Genomic DNA, 18,591 nt, shown 5'->3' with positions numbered 1-18,591 from the left:
TCCCATTATGTTTCTGTTACATTTTCTGTGTTACAGCTGTATGATCCAAAAAGGCACTATCTAGAACCTAAAAGGGTTCTTCAGCTGTCCCCATAGGAGAACCCTTTTTGGTTCCAGGTAGAACTGTTTTGGTTCCAGGTAGAACCCTTTTGGGTTCCATATAAAACCTTTCCACAGAGGGTTCTACATGGAACCCAAAAGGGTTCTACCGGAAACCAAAAAGGGTTCTACCCGGAACCAAAAAGGGTTATCCTATGAGGACAGCCGAATAACCCTTTTGGAACCCTTTTTTTCTAGGAGTGTACTGCCAGCTGAATCAACAACCACTACAACAGCACTGATCTCCAGTCAGCTCTTTCCATTATCTGACTCCTTCATACTTCACCATTTAGCTCAGTCAACTGCAGCAATAGATCTCAAACAATTTTCTAATCCCGGTTCTTTGCTTGTCAGATGTAGGGATTCATTTTTGGCCTCAGTAGGCCTATTTTTAGGTGTGATTTTACAGTACAGACATCATGAGAGCACTGTAATGGTGTGAACTGGTTTACTGGTAGGATAAAAAAAATACTCTGGGATTTTCTGCTTGTTATTTGATTCAGTTCTGGCTCAGGAATTGGCGGTTTTGGAAGGTTCATGAGCCTACAGAGCAAATTGTGCAGTGTTAAATCAATACTTAAAGAGTTACCTCAGATAACATATGGTCCCACTCTATGGCATGTAAAAAGTACTCTGATGTTAATGTAACACAAAAATAGCACACATGCCAATGTTGCTCAAATTTAACACTATGGGGTAATTAACATTCCCAGTGTTATTTCTACACAACACTAGCATTAATCTTGAGCAGGGCTCTCCAACCCTGTTCCTAGAGAGCTCCCATCCTGTAGGTTTTTGCAACACCAGTTGTAACTAACCTGATTCAGTTTATCAACCAGCTAATTATTAGAATCATGTGCACTAGATTAGGGTTGGAGTGAAAACCTACAGGATGGTAGCTCTCCAGGAACAGGGTTGGAGAGCACTAATCTAGAGTTAACTCCCATTAGTGTTATGGAAAAACACTTTAAGAGTAAATGGTTTGTTTGAACACTATATGGGTTAAGCCTCATTTGCATATTTCCCATGGTGCCTTTCCGTTTTGAGTGCATTGTAGAGTTACCACCCATGACTGTATTTGTTAGTGACAGAGACATTCTTTAATTTTAAAGGCCTGTGACTTCACCAATTGAGTACCTAGGTGAATATTATAATAAAATAAAAAAAACTTTATGACATTACAATAATAATTTATAACATTTTTATGTGGAACTTTTCATAACAATCTCAATCCCAAAAGCAGAAAACAAACAAGCAATACAGGTCCATCATCATGAGTAGCCTAGCTCAAGATCAGGAACCAGGTAAAACAAAAAAGCTATAAGGCCTTACTTTGAAGGCCTAGTTTTACTCTACCATAACGGCCTGATTGTTAGAGTGCTGCAGCGATGGTTGTCCTTCTGGAAGGTTCTCCCATCTCCAAAGAGGAACTCTGGAGCTCTGTCAGAGTGACCATCGGGTTCTTGGCCACCTCCCTGACCAAGGCCCTTCTCCCCCGATTGCTCAGTTTGGCCGGGCAGCAAGCTCTAGGAAGAGTCTTGGTAGTTCCAAACTTCTTCCATTTCAGAATGATGGAGGCCACTGTGGTCTTGGGGACATTCAATGCTCCAGAAAATTTTTGGTACCCTTCCCCAGATCTGTCTCGGAGCTCTACGGACAATTCCTTCGACCTCATGGTTTGGTTTTTGCTCTGACATGCACTATCAACTGTGGGACCTTCAACAGACAGGTGCGTGCCTTTCCAAATCATGTCCAATCAATTGAATTTACCACAGGTGGACTCCAGTCAAGGATGATCAATGGAAACAGGATGCACCTGAGCTGAACTTCGAGTCTCATAGCAAAGGGTCTGAATACTTATGTAAATAAGGTATTTCTGAAAACTTGTTTTTGCTTTGTCATTATGGAGTATTGTGTGCAGATTGATGAGGAAAACAATGTATTTAATCAATTTTAGAATAAGGTTGTAACGTAACAAAATGTGGAAAAAGTCAAGGGGTCTGAATACTTTCCGAAGGCACTGTATAGCCATTAACACTACATTCAGAATTTCGGTTCAATTTCGGGTCCAATTGGTAGGTATCAGTTTCAGTACATCTTTCATATTAGGTGAATATACTGAGACTACATTCCTACCTAGCCAAACTAAATGGCTTGAAGACACAGATGAATGTTTTACACAATTAACTAATGTCTGATACATAAACAACGCTCTCTTTCTACAGCTTGTTGTTATGTTTAAAGAAATATGAACTCTGCTATGACCAGTGACCACCAGCTTGTTTTCCTGATTTAGCGACGTGTAGCCGCCGTTAAATAGCAACAAATCAATACACAGCCTTAATTATTCACAGGATCAGGCATAAAAGGAGATTTTCTAGAGGTCCAGCTGTTACAACTTTTTAGGTAAGGCTGAATTTCTTACCCAGACGATCACCGATCCAGTTATTCCCCCAAGTCCTTATTGTTTCTCTGCTGACAGTTTTGTAACAGATGACTGCTGGTCGATTGTGTCACTTACCATGATGCCTGAAGTGAATGTACATGATGTGTAATTGTGCATTATACTGGCTAATATTATGGTTACACTCTTAGACTTAAAAAAAAATTAAATAAAAGGGTTCTTCAACTTTCCCCAGCGGAGAACCCTTTTTTGTTTCCTGTAGAACCCTTTTGGATTCCCTGTTGAACCCTCTGTGAAAGGTCTTCTCCATTTTTTACCTGGAACCAAAAAGGGTTCTCCAATGGGTTCTCTTATATAGGGACAGCTGAATAACCCTTTTAGGTTCTAGATAACATCTTTATTTTTAAGAGTGTACTGACTCAGGCCCTGGGGGTCTTAATTGTGCTTACTGTAGGAAGGATGGCTTGACCATAGAATTAGGAATTATAGTACAAAAATATTAATTCAATAGGATGTCTGTGGACCTGACCTGTCAGTCTGCACATTACATTTCCTTATCAATTAGAACGGCACACAACCACTCACTTACATTACTGACTACATACACCATTGTTAACTGTATATAGTTAATAAATATGTTTTTGTTATTCCTTGATCTCTGCGTTGTCTTTTTGTTACAGGCTACAAGCCGGTTTGTGACAAGTGGGGGCTCGTCCAGGATTATAAGGTTTGTTCCTAGATATTTTGGTGGATAGTGTTTTATTAATGGGTAATGCTAATTGGGATGTGCTTTGGTAGGTATTCACTGCATAGTCTTATAAGTGTTCGGTATAGTGCCTTAGAGACGCATCAGTGATTTTTGGTTGTCCGGTGATGTCATCAAACGGTGCGTTGAATGGAAAAGTATGCCAGTAGGCCTACTACTAGTGAGTGTTGAGCTAACTGGTATGAGTATTTTGTTTGGGAGGAAATGTGGCGTTAGGTGCTTTATTTGAATATTTTTATTTAAACTGGTAGGCCCAGTGTTGGTTGCCTTTGTTTGTTTGATAAATGTGCCACTGCGGTGGCTAGTTGGTTGTGTGCTGCATTGGAGAGAGTAACATTCGTTAGTTTCCAGGCCCCTGCCCAGGCTGGAAACTTTTCCTCTACTTGCTGTTGGGACATTGGTCCGAGGAGGTTAGTACAATCTGCTGAGACTGATTCGGGGAATAGTGTTTTAATTCGGGGAATAGTGTTTTAATTAGGGGAATCGGTTTGAACACGCTGTCAATTCCATTGCATAAACTGATGTTGGATTCTTAACTGGTGAAAGGTGAGGTTGTTGTAGGGGTGCGTCCTTCGTTGCCTGTTGAGGGTATCGACGTTATCCTTGGGAATAACTTGGCTAGTGAGCCTGTATCGCCTGTCGTGTCTTCATCTCTAATGGTTTCCACTAAGCCACGCAGAGGTGTTCTCTGCGTACGCGTGACGGGTTCCATGAGCCGTGGCGACTTGGTCACTGCGCCGGCTAATGATGATGTTACAAAAAAATCTGTCACTACTTTCCCTGTTATTCCGTTATCTGTGCCCCGCTCTGATCTAAACAAGGAGCAGCGGGCTGACTCTACATTAGAAGAGTTCATTACCAAACTGTAGCTGTGGAACAGTTGGGAGATGTCACATGGCTATTTTCTCCAGGCTGATGTTCTGATGAGAATGTGGGTGCCTCATAGTAGTTTTGTGGGGGAGGTTATTAGTTTGGTTGTTGTTCCAGTTAAGCTTCCTGAGTTGGCGTTAACTTCCCACGACGATGTTGTTTGACATCTGGGTGTGAGGAAAACCTACAGTTGCATACTGAGACATGCTTTTGGCCTAGGTTAAAGAGGGATGTTTCTGCCTTCATCAACCTGTAACACCAGTCAATTAACGGGTAAACTTAATCAAGCTATTAAGCAGGTACTGCTGTTTCCTATTCCCGTACTCAGCCAGCCTTTTGAGTATCTGATTATTGACTGTGTTGGTCCTCTGCCTCGTTCTAAGAATGGTAGTAGTTACTTGTTCACTGTGATGTGTCAGACCACTAGGTTTCCTGCTGCCTATCCTCTCTGGTCTATGACGACTAAGTCTGTGCTAAAAGCTTTGACTCAGTTTCTCGCTGTTTGGAATCCCTAAGGTTATTCCGAGTGACCAAGGTTCTAATTTCACCTCTAATCTGTTTGGTCAGGTTCTCCAACAGCTCCATATTAAACACAATTTGGCGCAGAGTCAAGGACCGCTGGAATGTTTCCATCAAACACTTAAGTCTTTGTTGAGAGCTTATTGTACAGAGATGGAGGAGGGGTTGCCTTGCTTACTGTTAGCCGCCAGGGAGGTTTCACAGAAGAGCACAGGTTTCAGTCCAAATGACCTAGTGTTTGGACATAGTGTGTGTGGGCTTCTAGCGGTGCTCCAGGATGACTGGAAGTCTCCTGAGCCGCCTCAGTCCTTGTTATCTTGTGTGTGATTTCTGGCGACGCCTGTACACCACTGGTGAGATGGCTAAAGAGAAGCTGTCATCTTTACAGGGGAGGATGAAAGGCATATTTGATCAGCGAGCTGAGCCTCGTCACTTTAGTCCAGGTGACCAAGTTCTTGCTCTGCTGCCAATTGTTGGTTCTCCTTTTCAAGCCATATTTCAAGGTCCATATACGGTTGTGCACCAGTGCACTGAGCAAAACTATCTAGTTGTCACTCCGGAATGGAGGAAAGCGCACCAACTGTGCCATGTAAATCTGCTAAAACCCTATTATGCACATTCCTCTGGGGCCGAACTGGGAGTCTGCAGAGGACGGTAAACCTGTTCTTTTGGCCGGTACTGTTACATTGCTGGGTTCTTCTTTTTGTCATGCTAGATCCGTGCATGGTGAGGAGGATATCCCTGGTCCTGACGATTGCGTACTGCAGGGTAGATTGAAAAATTCAGTCACTGGATGTTTTGGATAGCCTTCTCGCTCATCTACCAGCTGATAGGCAGGACGAGTTGGTCGGTCTGATTGAGTTTTCCAGTTGTTTTCTGATACACCTACACGTACAAACTTAATAGAACATGATATTGACGTTGGGGATGCTGACCCCATCTGTCAGCGGTTCTGTAGTTTCTTCAGAGAAACAAAGAACGCAAAGGTTGCTGAGGTCTGGGGAAGATGAGGCTGGCTGGGGTAGTGTTAACCAGGGCAGTAGTTTGTTTGGTTGGTGTGGTGTTCCGAGGTCCTTCGTGGTCTCCAGTTTTATGGGAGGGGGTGTGACGACCCTCTCATTCAGTCTGACGAATTCTTTCTCTGTGCTCCACCGATTTGCCGTATTTCTTTTGTATTTCTTTTTTTACATTTATAATTTTTTTTAATTAAGCATTCAGTTAAAAACACATTCTTATTTTCAATGACGGCCTAGGAACGGTGGGTTAACTGCCTTGTTCAGGGGCAGTACGACAGATTTTTACCTTGTCAGCTTGGGGATTCGAACCACCTGCTTTACATTGCACTCCACAAGGAGCCTGCCTGTTACGCGAATGCAGTAAGAAGCCAAGGTAAGTTGCTAGCTAGCATTAAACTTATCTTATAAAAAACAATCAATCAATCAATCATAATCACTAGTTAACTACACATGGTTGATGATATTACTAGTTTATCTAGCCTGTCCTGCGTTGCATATAATCAATGCGGTGCGCATTCGCGAAAAAGGACTGTTGTTGCTCCAACGTGTACCTAACCATAAACATCAATGTCTTTCTTAAAATCAATACACAAGTATATATTTTTAAACCTGCATATTTAGTTAATATTGCCTGCTAACATGAATTTCTTTTAACTAGGGAAAATGTGTCACCTCTGCAACAGTCAGGGTATATGCAGCAGTTTGGGCCGCCTGGCTCGTTGCAAACTGTGTGAATACTATTTCTTCCTAACAAAGACAGCCAACTTCGCCAAACGGGGGATGATTTAACAAAAGCGCATTTGCGAACAAAAAGCACAATCGTTGCACGACTGTACCTAACCATAAACATCAATGCCTTTCTTAAAATCAATACACAGAAGTATATATTTTTAAACCTGCATATTTAGCTAAAAGAAATCCAGGTTAGCAGGCAATATTAACCAGGTGAAATTGTGTCCGTTCTCTTGCGTTCATTGCACGCAGAGTCAGGGTATATGCAACAGTTTGGGCCGCCTGGCTCATTGCGAACTAATTTGCCAGAATTGTACGTAATTATGACATAACATTGAAGGTTGTGCAATGTAACAGGAATATTTAGACTTAGGGATGCCACCCGTTAGATAAAATACGGAACGGTTCAGTATTTCACTGAAAAAATAAACGTTTTGTTTTCGAGATGATAGTTTCCGGATTCGACCATATTAATGACCTAAGGCTCGTATTTCTGTGTGTTTATTATATTATAATTAAGTCTATGATTTGATATTTGATAGAGCAGTCTGACTGAGTGGTGGTAGGCACCAGCAGGCTCGTAAGCATTCATTCAAACAGCACTTTCGTGCATTTTGCCAGCAGCCCTTCGCAATTCTTCAAGCATTGCGCTGTTTATGACTTCAACCTATCAACTCCCAAGATTAGGCTGGTGTAACCGATGTGAAATGGCTAGCTAGTTGTGGGTGCGCGCTAATAGCGTTTCAAACGTCACTCGCTCTGAGACTTGGAGTAGTTGTTCCCCTTGCTCTGCATGGGTAACACTGCTTCGAGGGTGGCTGTTGTCGATGTGTTCCTGCTTTGAGCCCAGGTAGGAGCGAGGAGAGGGACGGAAGCTATACTGTTACACTGGCAATACTAAAGTGCCTATAAGAACATCCAATAGTCAAAGGTACATGAAATATAAATCGTATAGAGAGAAATAGTCCTATAATTCCTATAATAACTACAACCTAAAACTTCTTACCTGGGAATATGGAAGACTCATGTTAAAAGGAACCACCAGCTTTCATATGTTCTCATGTTCTGAGCAAGGAACTTAAACGTTAGCTTTTTTACATGGCACATATTGCACTTTTACTTTCTTCTCCAACACTTTGTTTTCACATTATTTAAACCAAATTGAACATGTTTCATTATTTATTTGAGGCTAAATTGATAGTATTTATGTATTATATTAAGTTAAAATAAGTGTTCATTCAGTATTGTTGTAATTGTCATTATTACAAATAAATAAAAAAATCGGCCGATTAATCGGTATTGTTTTTTTTTTGATCCTCCAATAATCGGTATCGGTGTTGAAAAATCATAATCGGTCGACCTCTAGTCAGCAGGGTGTGTTCCCATGCACTGCATGAAAATAAGTGTTTACGGGTATTTTATTACCTGTACACATTCAGTGAAATTTGACGTGAGCGGTAATTTCTCAAATTTGTGTGCAGATTGCTGCACACTCCTGACCACGCACTGACAAGTATTTCCAGGATCGTACATTCTTGATTACACATTAACAAGGATTTCTGGGATCATATACTCATTATTGGGCATTAACGTAATGACATTTTCGGGTGTGTAAGCTGCATGACACTCGCGCTTGCAAAGGGTTGTCACTAGTAAAAATTCATGAACATGTTCTGCTTTTTAGTCTTAATTTAAGGTTAGATTTAGTCATAAGGTTAGCCGTGTGATTAAGGTTGTTTAAAGTCATATTTTAATAAAACTTGTAGAAAAAGGCAGGGTTTAACCATTTGTGGCTGTGGTAACTAGTGATAACCCTTGGAAAGAGGAGACGTCATAGCGTCACGTAAGTACACACCCGACCAACTAGCTAGTACCACTGACGTTGGGGCGGGAATATTTGAATTTCAGTGTCAGTTAGCTAGAGAGATCCACTCACTGTCTTAGCATAATTCTTTTAGCACAGTCTTTCAAAATAAATGTCAAGCCTCTCCGCAATATTAGCTGTTCTTTCAATTATTTACTAGCTAGCTAATGTTAGTCAGCTGAATGAAGTACCAGATATTAATAAACATATTTTATCAAGCTAGCTAGCTACTTTGTGTGAAGCAAGCAGGAGTTTAGGGGTAAGAGTTGTTGCTAGCTAATGTTAGCTAGCTAGGAGTCAAACGTTATTGTTCATCAGGGAGTTGTTTCATTTCCAAGCTAGTTAGCTAAGAAAGTTAGCTGGCAAAGCTAGCTACCGATAATAACCCTGACTAGCTAGCTAGTTCCTAACTCATATCTCATGACTCATGGACACAGCTGGAGGAATTATAATGAGCTACTAAAGCAGGATTGCAAATGTAATATGGATATAAACAACCCTTTTTTTAAATTTCTCTAGCTGGGCATCTACGTAACTCATCATACATATATGTACCTTTGCACTAATGCTGCACACCCAGAACTTTGTAGATATGACAATACCCAAGTCCATTCACTATAACAGAATTGCTCCAGAACATAGAATATAATTGGAAAAGATTAGTGTTCATATGAACAGACCAATACTTATAGTAAGCACATGTTGACCCTAAGAATTCTTTGAGGATCCCATGATCATCTATCATAAACAGATCCCATTATCTGCCAGATCACATAAATTATTAATTCACCATAACCATCACTATTCAACGTCCCAATGATCCCTTATGAAAGTCAGCCACACACGCACGCACATACACTACATGGCCGAAAGTATGTGGATTTGGCTATTTCAACCGCACTCGTTGCTGACAGGTGTATAAAATCGAGCACACGGCCATGCAATCTCCATAGACAGACATTGTCAGAAGAATGGCCCATACTGAGGAGCTCAGTTGGCTGGAGTGGTGAAAAGCTCACTGTCATTGGACTCTGGAACAGTGGAAACGCGTTCTCTGGAGTGATGAATCACACTTCACCATCTAGCAGTCCGACGGACAAATCTGGGTTTGGCGGATGCCAGGAGAACGCTACCTGCCCGAATGCATAGTGCCAAGTGTAAAGTTTAGTGGAGAAGGAATAATGGTCTGGGGCTGTTTTTCATGGTTCGGGTTAGGCCCCTTAGTTCCAGTGAAGGGAAATCTTAACCCTACAGCATACAATGACATTCTAGACGATTCTGTGCTTTGTGGCAACAGTTTGGGGAAGGTCCTTTCCTGTTTCAGCATGACAATGCCCCCGTGCACAAAGCAAGGTCCATACAGAAATGGTTTGTCGAGATCGGTGTGGAAGACCTTGAGTGGCCTGCACAGAGCCCTGACCTCAACCCCATCAAACACCTTTGGGTTGAATTGGAACACAGACTGCAAGCCAGGCCTAAACGCCCAACATCAGTGCCCGACCGAAAAAATGCTCTTGTGGCTGAATGTATGTAAGTCCCCGCAGCAATGTACCAACATCTAGTGGAAAGCCTTCCTAGAAGAGTGGAGGCTGTTATAGCAGCAAAGGGGGGGACCAACTCCATATTTATGCCCATGATTTTGGAATTTGATATTTGACAAGAAGGTGTCCACATGTAGTGAACCATCACCACCACCAACACTCACCTTGATGAGTGCCTCCAGTTCAGCAGGCATTACACAGCGATGCCTCTGCAGGAACAAAGCTTTCTCCAGAGTGATGCTGTCCTTCTGGTTGCTCTCGAAAGGCTGCTCCAGGGCCCGGAAGGCCAAGCCGCCTCCCACCAAGTAGGCCACCACCACCACAAACACCGCCACCACCGTCTTCCACTTCATCACAGAGTGGAGGGCCAAGAGGTCACCGGTGGTGTCCATGCTGGCCACCACGCTGGCGGAACGGGAGGAGACGGAGAGCCGGGGTAAGGGACAGTGGCCGTTGGCTCCCTTGGGATCACAGCCCATCGGGTTCTGCATGGCCGCCACACTGGCCTGGACAGGGCTGGATTGGACCATCCCTGACTGGACCTTCTTGGGAGGGACCAAGTTGGTTTGGACTGCCACTAACAGGAGGAGAGAGAGTTAAAGTGTTAGCAAACTATTGTTTAATTAACCTCTAGGAATTTAGCTTTTTAGTTTGTTATTACAGGGCATTTTGACAATGTTGTCATTGACCTTACCTGACCTGAATAATACTCAAAAACAGTAAAAGTTCAAGTATGGTGCATTGTCCTCTGCAGTTCTAGACATTAACGGAGAGGCAGATGGGATAACTGTATTCATCTATCGGAGCAGACTTATGATTGAAGCCATTAGTGTAGTACTCAGCCTGCAGCCCTGGACTGATGCCCCATTCCACCCTAGGGTAGAATAGCGTTTCATCGCTCTCTCTCTGAGATCCCAGCAGGCCATTGCGATATGTAATAATGTTACCACAGTGAGAATAGTTTTGTATTCAACCCTCGATTCTAATTTCCACAGCCGTATCTAAATGGCATTATGCGGTGGGTGTTTTGATATCAAGGGAAGGACAAGTTGTTGTTGACACACAGAGACACTAAGAACCTTGACGAGAGTGTGCTTAAAAAATGTATATGCCTTCCTCTCCAAAAGCAGGATTCAATCTCTCTAATAGACAAGCGTGGCCCGTAAAAGAGGGGGATAACTGCCACTGGGTCATTGCTTTGCGAATGGGGTGTGCAATAAATGCATGTGAATGGGGAGGGGGGTGGGGTGGGGTCACTCAAGGTGGGGGATTGTGTCAAGGAGGCATCCATATTTAGATCTCCTCCTATAGGAGATTGTTCTGACTGAGCCCCAGGGGGGGGGTGGGAGGGGCCTGGCTGGGTTTCACCATGATGCAATACCTAACACTCTGTTTTTAAAAAGAGCTCATTGTTCATAGGGAGGTGCTTCTTTGTTTAATTTGAGAGATTGACTGGCTATATGGCTATGTAACGTGCTAGCTCATTTTTTATTTATTTTTAAAGTGACACAATCTAAAAAGCCCCTGTCAGTATTCTAGAAGCAAATCTCTTATTGTACTAAAGATATGTTTGTGTAATTGAAACAAGAAGCATTGTTTGCAAGATATGTCATACTTTGCATACTATATGTAATGTATTCATTTAATACATATCTGGGAGAATATGCGTAATTTGTGAAGAATTGTATTTTTCTACTTAAACTGTAGACTTTTTGTGTATTTTACTGTATTATACATTTACTACACTACCACATACAATGTTCCTGGAACAACTGTCTAGCATCCTTCAGTATGAACACCAACACAACCTGTCATGAAGACTCAAGAACATCAAGGAAGTTTCACTCACTTACAGGGATCGAAATCATGTTAGTCCATCCTTTGACATGGATCACAGCTTAAATTGATCAAAACAAACTGTCATCAGGATGGGAAGACACAGCCGGAGATTCACCAACATCAACACCAACATGGCCACATTGAGTTACCACATTACCGGTGCCTAGGAAAACATTTTCAAGCTATTTTTAGGACATTAAGGGCAGTTTGCCAGACACAGATGAAGCGTGGTCCTGGATTTAAAACTACTTTCGATGACGATTCCCCATTGAGCTTTCTTTTTAGTCCAAGACTAGGAGTTCGGGAAGCCGGCCCAAGAAGACTAACTTCACAATTAAGGAATTCACAATGAACTTCTTAGGGTGGGATTATTTCTAGGAAGACATTTGGTGTAATATTTTCAGACCTGCAAGCTACAGAGAGGGGTCTGCTGATGGACATTATAGAACCTCCAACTCTACAGCCCACCCATTCAAGTGTCTGACTCCTCGGACAAAACCATGAATTGGTTTGCATCGTTTGTGATAAATGAGTGGAATGGAATAAATGGGCACTACAGTTTATCATACTTGGATGAGTACTTTATGAAAGGGGTTGAGCTATTTCTCTATCACTAAATCTGCATCTGTCTAAAAATAGCCATTCAATTCCAATCACAAATGGTTCCATCATTATTAGCATAACTCATGGTTGTAATGGCGATCTAGATTTGAAACCTACCGTGGCTTTGAAATGAATATTGTGCTCCAAGTTCAGCTTTCACAAAATATATAATAGTATTCAAAGCACTGAATCCGCCTCCTGTTGAGTTCCATAGTTTCACAAGATTTGATTATGCAGGAGAGTAGGCTAACGCTTTTATCCAATACATTCCTCCTCCCCATCTTCCACCCCTCTCTCTGTCTCTCATCCAGACGTTACCAGAGGAATACAAAGTTGACAGGACAAAAATAAGTGTGATGTGATGCACTGGAGGATCTTCAAAGAAAAGCTATATTAAACTGCATGGATTATAAAGATGATTTTTTTTCTTGTGCTCATGTTGGTAAATCCTGGATATGATGATGCCATCCACAGGCCATTATGATGATGATGATTGGTGATCATGATATGATAATTTCATACCTCCTATCCATGTTTACAAAATAAATATCTTATACCGAGCCACACAAATTGCAAGTGTTAAATCTGACACCTAAACTTTTTGTATACTGTTGTGGCACAGTAGCCTGACGACTCAAACTCAATTATTCCGCTGCTCTGTCGTTAGCTCAAAGAATAGTAGAGCATCCCTATATAGTTTCCATTATGGCGTCTGTGAGCACAGGGGGCAGCTCCATTGAGGCAAACTCCATTTTGAAGTAGTCGATTTTCTTCTTCACGATTGGCTGATTCCTCCTGATGACCCAGTTGGACATGACTCCAACGGGGTCATTAAGAGGGATCAGCCAATAAAGTTGGAAGTTGTACCCAGTTGACTACATTAAAATGGTGGAAGCCCTCAATGGCGTTGCCCATGCTAAATCGGCCTTTTGGCCACTAGAGGCCTCTATCAATCTCTATGCGTTACATACTTTAGTCTGAGACTGCCATCACTGAAGTCATTTGTGGTGACGAGAGGCGTTATACAAAACAAAAAACAAAAAGTCATCAGCAATTGGATTGTGCCTAAACCATCAGAAAATCAAAGCCAATGACGAATTTTCAAACCAGCGCTTTACCCACGTGTTCTTGCTCTGGCCGAATCCATCGGTTTCTGGACCAATCAGACATCCCCGAATGTGTTCGCATTCCTTCGGTAACCTAACATAGCAGGTGTAAAAGAAACGCCTGAGCGGCGTTTAATTACTTCTGATCTTGACGAACCAATCCAGTAAATGTGGAGGAGGAGTTATGACGGAGTGTAGCTTTATTAATGTCCAAAAGTGGAAGTTGTGTCACAGGTTCTCCTTCCATTTCCCCTGAAAACCAGATGCTCAACCTATGTTCGAGTCAATGTCTTAAAGGGATACTTCGGGATTTTGGCAATGAGGCCTTTTATCTACCTACCCAGAGTCAGATGAACTCGTGGATACTATTTTTATGACTCTGCGTGCAGTTTGAAGAAAGTTGCACTAGCGCAATTGCTTATTTGTGTTAGCGTAATAACTGGGAGTCTATGGGTATCTGATTGCATGCTAGCAGATACCCATAGACTTCCAGTCATTAGTTAGCATTGGATCCCAAAACCTACCTCTAACTTCCTTAATACTGGATACGGAGTCATAAAAATGGTACGAACGAGTTCATCTGATTTTGGGGGAGTAGATAAAAGGCCTCATTGCCAAAATCCTGAAGTATCCCTTTAAAATAAAACTGTATTCATCACATGCGCTGAATACAATAGGTGTAGACCTTACAGTGAAATGATTACTTACACGCCCTTAACCAACAATGCAGTTTTAAGAAGAAAAAAAATATATATAACAAATAAGGTAGAGGTAAAGTGACTATGCATGGATAATAAACAGAGAGTATCAGCAGCGTAAAAATGGGGGGTGGGGACAATCCAAATAGTCCGGGTAGCCATTTGATTAACTTTTCAAGAGTCTTATGGCTTGGGGATAGAAGCTGTTAAGAAGTCTTTTTGACCTAGACTTGGCGCTACAGTACCGCTTGCCGTGCGATAGCAGAGAGAACAGTCTATGACTAGGGTGACTGGAGTTCTTGGCAATTTTTGGGGCCTTCCTCTGACACCGCCTGGTATAGAGGTCCTGGATTGCAGGAAGCTTGGCCCCAGTGATGTACTGGACCGTACGCACTACCCTCTGTAGTGCCTTGCAGCCTGAGGCAGAGCAGTTGCCATACCAGGCAGTGATGCAACCAGTCAGGATGCTCTTGATGGTGCAGCTGTATAACTTTTTGAGGATCTGAGGACCCATGCCAAATCTTTTCCGTCTCCTGAGGGGGAATAGCCGTTGTCATGCCTTGGGGTGTTTGAACCATGATAGTTTGTTGGTGATGTGGACACTAAGGAACTTGAAGCTCTCAACCTGCTCCACTACATTACAGCCCCGTCAATGAGAATGGGGGCGTGCTCGGTCCTCTATTTCTGTAGTCCACAATCATCTCCTTTGTCTTGATCACGTTGAGGGAGAGGTTGTTATCATGGCACCACACTACCAGGCCTCTGACATCCTCCCTATAGGCTGTCTCATCATTGTCAGTGATCAGGCCTACCACTGTTGTGTCATCAGCAAACGTAATGATGGTGTTGGAATCGTGCTTGGCCATGCAGTCATGGGTGAACAGGGAGTACAGGAGGGCACTGAGCACGCACTTCTGAGGGGCCCCTGTGTTGAGAATCAGCGTGGCAGATGTGTTACCTACCCTTACCACCTTGGGGCGGCCCATCAGTAAGTCCAGGATCCAGTTGCAGAGGGAGGTGTTTAGTCCCAGGGTCCTTAGCTTAGTGATGAGCTTTGAGGGCACTATTGTGTTGAAAGCTCAGCTGTTGTCAATGAATAGCATTCTCACGTAGTTGTTCCTTTTGTCCTGGTGGGAAAGGGCAGTGTGGAGTGCATTAGAGATTACATCATCTGTGGATCTGTTGAGGCGGTATCCAAATTGGAGTGGGTCTAGATTTTCTGGGATAATGGTAGTTGAATGTGTTATTACTCCAACCTTTGTGAAAGTGAAAAACTGACAAGTTTTCATTTTTGTCAAAACCAACTTTATATTGACGTATTCCCTTTGATTTGCTGGCCTGTACATGTGCAGTTCAGCACGAGACTGCTGTTAGACCTGATTTGTGTTTCTGCACATGAGCTTAGCTAGCCAGCGTTGCCATGGCATCACCTACAAGCGTGATTGGGCAGTTCTATTGGAGAAGCAGTTCATGCATATCTTCATACTGTACTGTCTTTGGATCAGCCAATTAATTACACTCGTGAGCAAACATTCCAGAACTGCAGGTGGCAGTAAATCACCAACCTTGGCTTTATACCTGTTCAAACAACACAATATACAGGTGGCAGTGTGCACCCTTTCAGTTTCTTTGCGAAGTCATTTAAGTAGTAGAAGAAAATGTACTACTTCAAAATGGAGATGGCCTCAATGGCACCGCCCATGCTCTCACATACGCCATACTGGGACAGATACAATGATGCGATGTCTAACATAAGTCTATGATCCAGACTCATTGTGGAGAAGAAGCTAACGTCCGTGGGCGTGGCGTAGCGTTTGGCTGGAACAAGGAGTCTGGGAAGCCAGGCAAGTGGCACAGTGGGAGGCCAGAATATTGATTTATCCAGCCTAGCAGCTGTAGATGGGGAAACATCACATGAAAGGAGTCTGTCTGTGTGGGTTCAGTATGGAGATTAAGAGTGGAGGATCACATTCAAATACTGAATCAGATAATAGCATGCGGAATGTCAGTAGAAAGGCTCTCTCTCTGCCCAGTAATTCCCAATTGGCCTGAACGACATCTCCCCAGCAGCTGTCCTATCCCCGCCTCTATCTATCCCTAACGAAGAGCACACTGTAGCCTACCACACAGCTGAGCACGTAAGGGATGGAGAAGAAAGAGATCCACTCCCAACCACCTGGCGTCATAAAAAGCACATTGCATGATTGTAAATGACATTAAAGCTCCTATTTTAGATGAAATAAACACAAAATAAATCATTTGAAAGAAAGGCTATAGCACATATTCACAATGTAACTAATTTTGTCCAAGTCACACAGTAAAGATGCTGAGACAACTGTATACCCAGGTTCTTCAGTCAACATTGAACATCCTTGCACAAAGCCATCATTATACAAGCTCCACTTTTAGAGTAAAATGTACATTTACTAACCTTGTTGTTCGGGGTCCAAATTGACTTGTTTTCTAGGGTTTTCCAGTGGAAATTTCATAGCTATTGTTCTTCTCAATAAACACAAAGACCATAGATCTGCTCAATAGCGCTTGAGAAAATGTACAAAAATAAAACAAATGTGCCAGCACCCTTGTCACAAATATGTGTTACTGTTGCTTAGAATGGCATGATAAAATATACCCGAAAAGTAAGGCGAAAATGTGTCTGGAGCAATGACATGGTCTGAAGCCATAGATGTAGCCTATCCTTCTTAGCTTGACATGGGCGGGTGCACCCCAGCGGTTGATCGTAATGAGGTTTATGTATGTGTTCTGTCTGTCGCACCACTCAGGACCACCCTATGGGCTACAACACATTTCACACGCCAGTCCACTTGAAGAAGGCTCGGAACAGAAGTGGACAACGAACGCACTTAGAACAACGAACTTCACACAAGGATGTGGATGTAACCCCAACAAAGGAAGAACGACGTTTCTTGGATAATAGTCCATCTCTCCATCAATGGACGCTTTTCTAAAAGTATTAATGATATTACCACTAATACTGTAGGCTCATTATATTCATGCTAATTAACAAATGTCTAAATGGTTTACTTACTATTTTGTGCCAGGGAGGGATAGCGCCTATCCGCCTTTTTCAGTTAAATCCCCACTCCACTCCAATCACGATTGGGTACCGGCGTGTAGGCACATGGCGCGGAGTAAAAGTCTTAAATGAATTAATAAATTCAAGCATAGACAACAAAAAAACATGACATCATCCGATGTTGGAGAAATCATACATAATGTATCAAAATGAATAGCCTACCTCGAGACCAGTAATCTGTGCAATACTGTCACTATGCCCCTTAAAAAGATGCCATTAAATCTTGTGATGTGTTATTTTGAGGTTCTAGATAAACAGCACTTATTTTATAGGGATGCTTGAAATGCATTTAAGATACAAAACGCACTTTCAGTCAGTAGGCTACACTTTGTCTACAAAAAAATGAAATCAAATTATTGTTATTTTTGCAGTGGATCGGCCTTGCAGAACGAAGCACTGTGCCACTGGTATGTTAATAACATCAAAATGTCCTATGATTTGCATATTATGTTATGTATTGAATTATGCATTTCAGTAGTATAATTGCATATCATTCAACCACTAGTGGACACTTTTTTAAAGGAATTAAACAAACAAATGGATAAATCATAATTTAATTTAATTCTGATACAGTTCATTGAACATCTCACTGTTGTTAACAAATGCATAATTATCCAGAGAAACCATTACAATGGTATTCCACAATGAGAAAAGTGCACCTCCAGAAACACTCGGCGGCTGTAGCTGCTATAGACTATGCTTTCCCCAAGAACCTTCAACCAGTTCTTATGATAGACAGCTGTCTGACTTTAAGCTGAAATAGAATTGGCATACCAAGTGTAAAAACTGTCTGCAAGGAAAGCAAGCCATTTGTTGGTGATATACTATCGTAGTCAGCCTATTGTGGGCATAGATTTGTGAATAAATCAAATCAAAGTTTATTGGTCGGTCATACAGTTTAGCAGACGTTAGTGCGGGTGCAGCGAAATGCCTATGTTACTAGCTCTCAACAAAGCAGTGAAATGTCAAAGTGCACAAATACAACATTTTTTATACATAAACATAAATCAAGAAATGTCGTAACGAATCCAATTAACAACCCAAATAGCACTAACAGTAATCGAAATGCAATCTACACGTATACAGACAGGATGAATTTACACAAGATAAAGGAAGAATGATATGTACAGCAGTAGATATATTACAGTGAGCTATGTCAAGAATCCAGTATATACATAAAATGTGGTGTGTATAAACAGTGTAGGCCTAAGCCTAACTAAAAATCAATGTACAGTAGTAGAAATACAGTATGTGAAAGAAAACAATATTCAAATACACAGTACAAAACCCCATTGCAAAATTAGAGGTGAACAACTACTAGAGCATGTCAGAGGACATTACTCAGAATTAACACATCTGCATTTAAGAGGTTAACAGGAGGGTTTCTGCCTGCATATAGCCTACCATATGTCAATGACATGTACACATTGAGGATAG

At 42.0% G+C, this 18,591-nt stretch overlaps 1 protein-coding gene across 2 annotated transcripts in view; it reads right to left on the bottom strand.

The window, feature by feature from the left end:
- kcnk10b (potassium channel, subfamily K, member 10b) overlaps positions 1-17,366 on the bottom strand; it is a 43,484-nt gene extending 26,118 nt beyond the window's left edge. Inside the window, exons 1-2 of one of the 2 annotated variants that reach the window (XM_014193592.2) lie at positions 17,107-17,366; positions 9,976-10,388 (exon numbers count right to left, since the gene is read on the bottom strand). In XM_014193592.2, the coding sequence (XP_014049067.2) occupies positions 9,976-10,388; position 17,107 (414 nt within the window). In that variant the 5' untranslated portion in view covers positions 17,108-17,366. Of the gene's footprint in view, positions 1-9,975; positions 10,389-16,488; positions 16,982-17,106 lie in introns of those variants that run through there. The other variant, XM_014193581.2, reaches the window with a different exon arrangement.
- Positions 17,367-18,591: the final 1,225 nt, after the last annotated feature.

This window comes from Salmo salar, chromosome ssa01, assembly GCF_905237065.1.
Source record: "Salmo salar chromosome ssa01, Ssal_v3.1, whole genome shotgun sequence".
Lineage (NCBI taxonomy): Eukaryota > Metazoa > Chordata > Actinopteri > Salmoniformes > Salmonidae > Salmo > Salmo salar.
This window is presented reverse-complemented; position numbering and strand designations above follow the sequence as displayed.